Source organism: Nannospalax galili, unplaced genomic scaffold, assembly GCF_000622305.1.
Source record: "Nannospalax galili isolate Female #2095 unplaced genomic scaffold, S.galili_v1.0 scaffold582, whole genome shotgun sequence".
In the NCBI taxonomy this organism is placed as follows: Eukaryota; Metazoa; Chordata; class Mammalia; order Rodentia; family Spalacidae; genus Nannospalax; species Nannospalax galili.
Genome location: NW_008349130.1, coordinates 2,269,985 through 2,278,903, shown reverse-complemented (window position 1 = coordinate 2,278,903; position 8,919 = coordinate 2,269,985). Strand labels below are relative to the sequence as shown.

The 8,919-nt window shown below is 38.2% G+C and overlaps 1 protein-coding gene across 16 annotated transcripts in view; it reads right to left on the bottom strand.

Annotated features, from left to right (window-relative positions):
* The window catches only part of Dst (dystonin), a 489,235-nt gene that overhangs the window by 59,608 nt on the left and 420,708 nt on the right, over nucleotides 1-8,919 (bottom strand). For all 16 annotated transcript variants that reach the window (XM_029570107.1, XM_029570103.1, XM_029570105.1 and 13 more), the window contains 3 exons: nucleotides 3,070-3,189; nucleotides 2,768-2,875; nucleotides 1,255-1,473 (listed from right to left, as the gene is read on the bottom strand). In XM_029570107.1, the coding sequence (XP_029425967.1) occupies nucleotides 1,255-1,473; nucleotides 2,768-2,875; nucleotides 3,070-3,189 (447 nt within the window). The remainder of the gene's footprint in view (nucleotides 1-1,254; nucleotides 1,474-2,767; nucleotides 2,876-3,069; nucleotides 3,190-8,919) is intronic.

Below are 8,919 nucleotides of genomic sequence, written 5' to 3'. Positions count from 1 at the left end.
AAATCTACCTGACGACTTTATATCCATGCTCAGATGCCAAGGAGCTCAGAATGTAACCGACTATGACTAGTAATAATCAGATATATATTGAGTAGAAACGCATGTGCGAACATCTTAATGTCAATTGCATTAAAAATGAATTTTTCTGTATGAAACTGTGTATTTTAATAATGAAATGGAGATCTTTTTCAAGGGTTAAAACCTCATTTAACAATACAATATTGTATAACTGTAATAATTCAACTGTACACCTAAAAATTCATAGCCAATTTTGAAAGAGATGCATCTTAGCTCAGAAAATTGTTATTGAATATGTCAATGCTGATGTAATGAAATGCTTCTTCTAAGTATGTGGTTATTAAATAAATAATTTTAAAAATGGCATTCTTGGGGCTGGAGAGATGAATCAGCTGTTAAGAGCACTGACTGCTCTTACAGAGGACCTAGGTTCAATTCCCAGCACCCACAAGGCAGCCATCAACTGTCCATTTAACACCAGTTCCAGGGAATGTGATGCCCTCTTCTGACCTCTTTGTGCATTGCACGACATGGGTGTACTTACATACTCAAGCAATATACTAATACACATAAAATTTAAAAAAGCATTTAAAAAAATTAAACAAAAGGGGGCTGGAGAGATGGCCCAGCGGTTAAGAACACTGGTTGTTCTCACAGAAGACCCAGGTTCAAATCCCAGCACCCACCTGGCAGCTAACTGTCTGTAACTCAAGTCAAAGAGGATCCAAGAGCCTCTTCTGACCTCTGTGGGCATTGCACGACATGGGTACACTTACCTACATGCAGGCAATATATGCATACACATAAAATAAAAATAATAAATACAATTTTAAAAAATTAGACAAAATTGGTATTCTCTCCCCCCACACCCCCCATGTCTTTCTTTTTTTTTTGAGACAGGGTCTCCCTCCCTGCCTCTCATGTGCTGGGAAAAGGCGTGTGTCATCACACCCAGAACTTGAATGGTATTCTATTTCTACTCAGGTGATTTATATTGCATATTATTTTATCAAAGTTGTGATGCAATCAGCAACATGGACAGTGTGCTATATCCACACCAGTCTTATTACTGTACTCTATGCAAGGGTTAAGCAGCTTCAAGAGAAGTATAACCTACAGACTGTAACAGAGTATTGCTAAAATATCCTACCCACCGTGTCTAGCTGCATTCTAAAAATTCCATCAAGATGACGATTCTGAATGGGGAGCAATTCATACCTTTCACCCTGCGCTTACCCGGTGTTCTTCCTGCTGTTGTCTTAGAGTTTCGTATTCTAGGGCTGGGGCAGGGAGCGCAGAGATGATTCTTTGTGTTTCTGTCAGCCATGGCCAAAGTTCCTCATATGTCTCCCAGAACTGGTTAACCAGGGACTGTGCCCGTTCTAGCTGCAGATACCTCTCTGAGTTCATCTGGCAGATGGCATCATAGTTCTTCAATAGCATATCCAATTTTTTCTAGAAAATAAGATGATGAAGTGTGTTTACTTGGCAGCTGGCAGCCGTAGTTCGGGATGCTTTGTTCAGCCCAGCACATCTGGCAGAGTAGGCACACAACAAATGTGAAGTGAATGAATCAAAGCTATTCAGATGGGCTATTTCTGTGTGTAAGTTCACTTTAAATTAAAGAGGGGGCTCAGACTTTTATGCTTAAGACACAGAACTCTCCAAATACAACGAGCAAAATTCTCCAGTCATTCTGGTGAAAAAAGAAGCTTCCTACACTTCTGTCAACATTGACATTATTATCTGGAGAAAAATAAAGACTATATTTTACAAATGAAATGATAAGAACTAGCAGTCAACAAAATCAGTTACATATAGTAGAATCGAAGTCGGAACACTGTGCTACCTGTTAATTTTATGAGTTACAGTGATCTAGATTATACTGTAAATTCACAATAAAGAGTAACAGCATAGGGAAGGACAGCAGCAGCCTGCTAAACTATAGCACAGGACAGACATTATTTCATGATGAGCTTTTTATGTCTGAATCCTTGCAAAAATAATAAAGGTTTATAGACAAATTGCCTTTGTAAAATATGAATAAAAATGCCATTATACTATACAATCTATTATTTTATCTGTGGTACAACTTAAAATCAATGTATATTATCTAAGATGTGATTTTTGGCACAGACATTTGTATCTATTTATTTGGGCTCACAAGATAGTTTCCAGCCAGAAGCTTTAACATACAGCAAGTTCTTTAGGCTGCTCAGATGTCTTCATAGAAACTGAACTAAACCTCGTTATCTGTGGATGGTTTTCTACCAATACTATGCACACTGGGTGCTTCCTTAGCTACTCAGTTCATTTTTTTCTCTATCTGGTTTATAGTAACTTTATATAGAATGGGGAACTATGTATTTTGGGTTTTGTTTCAGCTTAAGTTCCAAATGTTCTCTAAGCACATAAACCATGGTTGACATACCTAATAACAAGTTTATAATCATAACAATAGGAATAATACAGCTAATAATGACTGAATTAATTGAACACTTAATGAGGGCCAGATTATCAAGGACTGAAATTTTAACAGCTCTTACACCATGAAAGCAGACTGTCCTCCTGATGATAACTTTTCATGGTTATTCTGTAAGCTTAAAAAATGCTTATTTGAAAATAAATAGTGATTTAAGTTTCTTTAACAGTAGCTGTGGATACAGAAAAAGTGCTTTTCTAGAGCTTAATTCTCAACAGCTGCTATTCATTCAAAAGCCTCACTACACAGCACAAGAGAAGACGGTACCTTCATTGACTGATTTTCCTCTTCACTGGATGTGGCCATGATTTTATGCCCAGATTTAACAAGTCCATCAATAATATCCTTGTGTCTCAAAATATCCATGGTGAATGTCTGTGATTTACCAAATAAAGACAAAACAGAAACAAAACAAAAAGGGTGTTATGAAAATGAAGCAATTAGGCAGTCATCGAAAATACCAAATTATCCTTTCTAAAAGGATTTTGAAAAGTCAGTCATGCAAGTGGAGTTTCTGGACTCGCCGAGCAGCAAGTCACAGAGCTGGCAACTGGAAATGTCTCCTTCACCTTTTGAACCTGCAGCTGAGTGGAGGTCTGGTGCTGCTCAAGCCTGATATCACCCAGAGACATTAATTTCTTTTCTGTTTCAGCAATCCAGGATAACTCAGCATCCGCCGCCTGGTCAAACTAAACAAAAGATAATAATTAGGTCAGCAAGTTCCTGTGACTGGTGCCAGTAAAATACCTATTTATGTTCCTTCTAAATGTCCCTTTTCACAAGTGGAAACTCCCAGTTTCTCTCTTCATGGTATCCTAAAATAATTCCCAAGAGGGATTAAGTAACTATGAAGAACCTGGAGTCCACAGAGTAATTAAACACAAGACCTTAACAGTTGCTGAATATGCAAAAGCACATTTAGCCTTCTCTTCAGGTAATCTTAGAATCCAAACACAACAGCTATAAAACTGTTAGATATTAGATATTGATTAGACATTGTTCTTAATAATTTTTTTCTGTCACTTCAATTCAGATACTGAGATGATATTCTGCTCTGAAGATACACAGTCCCTTGATAAACTAATGAAATATTCCCAACTTGTTTATTATGTGTTTATATACAAATGTGTGTGTAGATACCTATATCCACATATGAAGCATATACCCTCAAATAATTCATGCCTAATCTGTAAACATCTCATTGAATAAATTTTAAACACTCAAGCATTCCCTAATGCTTGAATTTGTTTTTCTCTTCCTAACAGTAATTCACAGAAAATGACAGAAATTCATAAAGCACAGAATAAACAGAAGAAAATTAAAATCCAGAGTTAATACTGTTGGTATTTTAGTGACTGTTCACTCAGAAATTGAGAAAGACTTGTAAAAGTCTGGGATAATAACTATATAAACAGTCTCATATCCTGTTTTTCATTTATTATGAATAGCTCCCAATTATATTTCTGTTCTGTAGTATAAAGAATACAAACATTTTCAATGTCTTGTATCAGATTAAAACTCCAATGCCATTCTGAATCAAACAGCTATCATAGGTGCATAAGGAGGGCAAGTGAAATCCTAAGGACCAATAAATGGTAAGCCTCAGCTGGGGGAATGAACGGGAATGGGCAGTGAAGGGTTTTCAAAACTAGTACTGCCAGAATGTCCCATTTCCCAAGAGAAGCTGGAAATCCAAACGGGAGTAGAAGGGGATAAGTAAATATGGGGAGAGAAGGTTGGACCTAAAAAAAAGTTAGAAAGTAATTCTACCTTAAAAACTCTACAGTAACACTGTTAGACTCATAGGGGAAAAAAAATGGAACAGATGAACTTTCCCCATTCCAAGATAAATGCACCTAAAACCCAGGCCTGACATACAGGACATGTGATTACAACATGAAGAGAAGGGCAGCACAGCCTTGGCCCTTGGCCCCAAAGATTGACAGCCTGATGGTGGTGACATCTCTGGGATTTCTTTGTGCCTCACCTACTGAGATTGAACACTGAAGAAACATGCAACCCATAAACACCAACAGACACAGAAAAAGTCCAAGGGTAATCCTGATCTCTTTAGCCAAAGACAAGGAAAGGGCAGTCTAGCAAGGCATAAGGAGACGACACCATTTCAATCTAATCAAATGCCACAAAGCAACATGGTGGCCACACTCACCCTCACACCAAGACAGACTACATGAGCAGTCTAGATTTTCACTTTGCTAAGTTTCCCAATATCCCTGGACTTCATCTCAGTCAGATAGTAATGAGGTGCCCTTCCTCTGCTTCCCTCTGATGGCTGTCAGATCAACTAGCGAAAAGTTAGGGGTTTTATCATCACTGGATGTCAAACCATCACCACCTCCCTCATTAAGGTAGCAGTAGGGACCATGTAGAGAGCTGGAACTCCCAGTTACATCCAACAAAAATGAGGCACAGAATGGCTCAATCCCTAAAGTGCTAGGCACAGTGCATGTCTGCAGGTGGTAGGGGTTGATACAGGACAGGTGGCTCTCCTTAGTTATGTAGCCAATTGGTGTGCTTCAGGTTCAGTGAGTGTACCTATCCGGAAAGGTAAAGTGGAGAGAAACTGAGGAAGACCCTGGATGTTGACCTCTGGACTCCACATGCACACCCACATAACACCCCCCCACACACACGGAAGATGAAAACTGAATTAAAAGAAGATAATCAAGTAGATGTCAATGCCTACATTTCAGAGATGTCAGAATTATCTAAGATTTCAGGCAGACATAATTTTAAAAAATGCTTTAATTGATATTTTTAATATTCCTGGTTGAAATATGAAAAAAAATCAGAGGGTCTAGGTCACAAAATATAATGTCTCTACAAATACCACATATAAAGAACTAAATAGAAATTTAGAACTGAGAAATATAATTGAAGTAAAGCCAATGAAGGAAAGAATGAGTGAACTGGAGATAGGAAAACAGAAATTACCTATACTGAATAATCAAACTGAAACAAACACACATATACACAAACGAACAAACCAGAGGCAGGTAAGCATGTAAATATTTGCTCTGAAAAAAAAAGACTACAAGCAGAAACTTTCCTTTTGCTTCTGAGAAATTAAAACAAATTAGCAAATGTTTATTGTTAAGCAACAGATTGGAACAGCCACACAAACATGATTCACTGAAATCACTGGTTTACATGTCTTTCCAGTGAACTGCAGAGTGGATCACTTTTATATGCAACCAACATGGAGAGCAATATTACTAGATCAAATTTATTCATTTATTTACTTATTGGGGTAGTGAAATTGAGCTCAGGGCCTCACAGGTAGTAGGCAAGCCCTTAACCACAGCTATAGCCCCAGTTCTCTTTTCACTTGTGAAAATTTGAGGTGGGGTTTCAACCAAGTCATCTAGACTGCCATGGAATTCACTTTGTACCCTTGGCAGCCTGTGAACTTGCAATTCTCCTGCCTTAGACTTCATAGCAGCTGGATTACAGGCCTGTTGGCTTAGACCAAATTTTAGTAACTACATTTCCTGCTTGTAAAAGCAGCAAAAACTGACTTCAAACATAGTTATTCTTGCTTCTCATTATTTATAACACAGCCTATATTTTTGCGCACTAAAACCTGGAGTGGCTAGACAAATCTCAATTCTGTAGGGGCTGTTTCCTTCTGATTCTTTAAAATAAACAGTTCCGCAGACTCCTAATGACTCAAAGAGCTGTTAGTTTTTACTACACCAGAACCACCAACCCAGTAGTCTTTATATCAGGGTGATTATGGAGCTCATTTACATACGTCAAACAATTAGAATTGCCTAAATCCCTGTAATTCCCAAGCCCTGGGAGATATCCAAATTTTTGCAACATCTGACAACTATGCATTTTTAAGAGGCAAAGGACAACAGACTGCTCTAAGGTTGAAACAGTGGTTGCAATGGGGAGCCAAGACTGCATCTCTTTTAAGCAAAAGAGAAATACTGCCAATTTCTACAAAGAATACTTAATTCAATGTGCAATTAGAGAAAGAAGGCAACAAAGATGTACTACTTTGTGCAAACTTGAAATTCAAGAATATGTACAGGTTCTAACTCTAACAATATATACATTGTGAGGGGGAGGCAAGCTAGCTCACCATTACTAGATACTATGATGCCTTTCTCTGCTCAAAGTTTTCCTATAAGTAATGCCTTAAAACAAGAGTATCTTCTTCACAGTATCAATGCCTGGAGAACTATATAGTCAGACTTGCGGGGGTGGGGTGGGGGTGGCGGGGCTTATGATCAGCAGTGCAGTACACGTGGCCCTTACTCATTTGGTCATAAATGAGGTTGTTCAACTGTCTCCCAAATAATTAGAAATATCACTCAAATCTACATAAATACCCCTGCTCCTACAATTTCTAAATTCAATGACATATCTTTTCAAAATTTTCATTGTAATACAGGGTTAACATGAAAATCTAACCATGTCGAGCCAGAACTCCTTTAATAACAAGCTTACAGAACACACCAGTGAGAAGCTATCTACATGCATCCTTTTCTCGTCACACTTTCTTTCCCATACTTTCCTGAATATCTTTGCATTAATACTTGGAGGTCAATATACTCCACGACAGTGGCCTGACAGTTCATAAGGGCTATATGTATTTACTGAACTACAAAAGGTAAGTTATGGGGCTGGAGAGATGGCTCAGCAGTTAGGAACACTGGTTATTTCTGAAGAAGACCTGAGTTTGTATCCCAGCACCCACATGGCAGCTAACAACTATCTGTAACTCCAGTCCCAGGGGATCCGACAGTCTCTTCTGTCCTCTGCAGCCATTGCACAACATGGGTGCACTTACCTATAGTATGCAGGCAATACACGCATACACATAAAATAAAAGTAATAAAATATTTTTTAAAAAGGTAAGTTATAACATTCTATAAAGGAGATGGGCTGTATATAAACAACCTTAATACTGGGAAAATATGAAATATCTCAAGAAACATTTGCTGGAAAAATGGAGCATTTAGTCATTTAAAATCTAGTCTTAATTTAATTACAATGGGCCATTCAGGAACAAAGCATTGAATCTACACATTATTTAATTACTGAGTAATGTTCAAAGCACACATCTTTACCCCGACACTTGTGGATGGATGTGAGCAAGTTGGGGGCAAAGACTGGAGAAGGGTCACAGTTAACAGTCAATGAAAAAAATTGGTTATGACTAGGGGTTCCCTAAAAAGATAAACTGAGGTCAGGGCATGCCCACATTCTACATGGTGGACATGCAGAATGGCAAATGATTTGTTAATGCAACAAAACAGTACAAACTAGATGGCTGACATTCAAATCTAAAGGGACTCACTTCTCAACTGTTTTCAAATTCCATGGATGGATATATTATCATTGGGGGAAACAGAAAAGCAAACACCTCCGCAACAAGCTTAGTACTTAATTCCAAGCATCTATCCAAACTTACAAAGCAATTTCAGTGGCATACAGCTTCTTAAAAACTTGAAATAAAAATGAGCTCTGACACTTATCCCTAAGTGTACAACTAAATCTCTGCCAAACCAGAAAGACGAGTGCCTCCTCTGTTCTGAAATTTGGCCTGGAGAGACGGCTCAGTGGTTAAGAGCACTGGCTGCCATTGCAGAGGACCAAGGTTTTTGGTTCCCAGCACCCACGTGATGGCTCACAACTGTCAGTAACTTCAGTTCCAGAGGATCCAACACCTTCTGGCCTCTGAGGGCATCACACGCATGTGGTACACTTACATACATTCAGGCAATACACTCATACCTTAGTAATAAAAGAAAATGTGTTGTGAAATCTGTCTCATGAGCCTTTCAGTGCTGCATTCTCATGGAGACATTTCCATTATAGACTTCCATTTTGCTGCAATAATATCACTTTCTTTGTATTACTGAAGACAGAAAAATCTTAGATGGCTCCTCAGTACTTTTCCCCTACATTTTAGTTGCACCTCTGCCACTTTGGCTGTGGGACCACAGGGGCAAGCTACCTTACTGCAGACTGCACACTGCACAGTCCTTTCAAGTATTTAGACTTGAGTCTTAAATAGACCTCCATCCACTTAGCCTTACTGGAGTGTTCACTGGACAGGGTGGAAGGTATTCCAAAGGAATGCCGATATAAATACATATACAAACCATCAGAAGGAGGTAAAGGCACTAATAGTAGCTCTAAGTCCTACTGGTAAGACATTATTATAGTTATACTCATGTTCATTTATAATGATATTCTCATTCTCGTTCTCTCTCTCTTTCTCTCGTTTTCTTTCTCCTCTCTTTTTCTCTCTCCCTTTTGCTCCCTCTCAAGAGAGTTGGAAGAATATGGTCAACATTTTTCATACATTTTGGTGAATTTTTCTGTTTTTTTTTTCACCCAGAAAAATCTCAAAGGAATTTCTATAAGAAATAATATTTTTA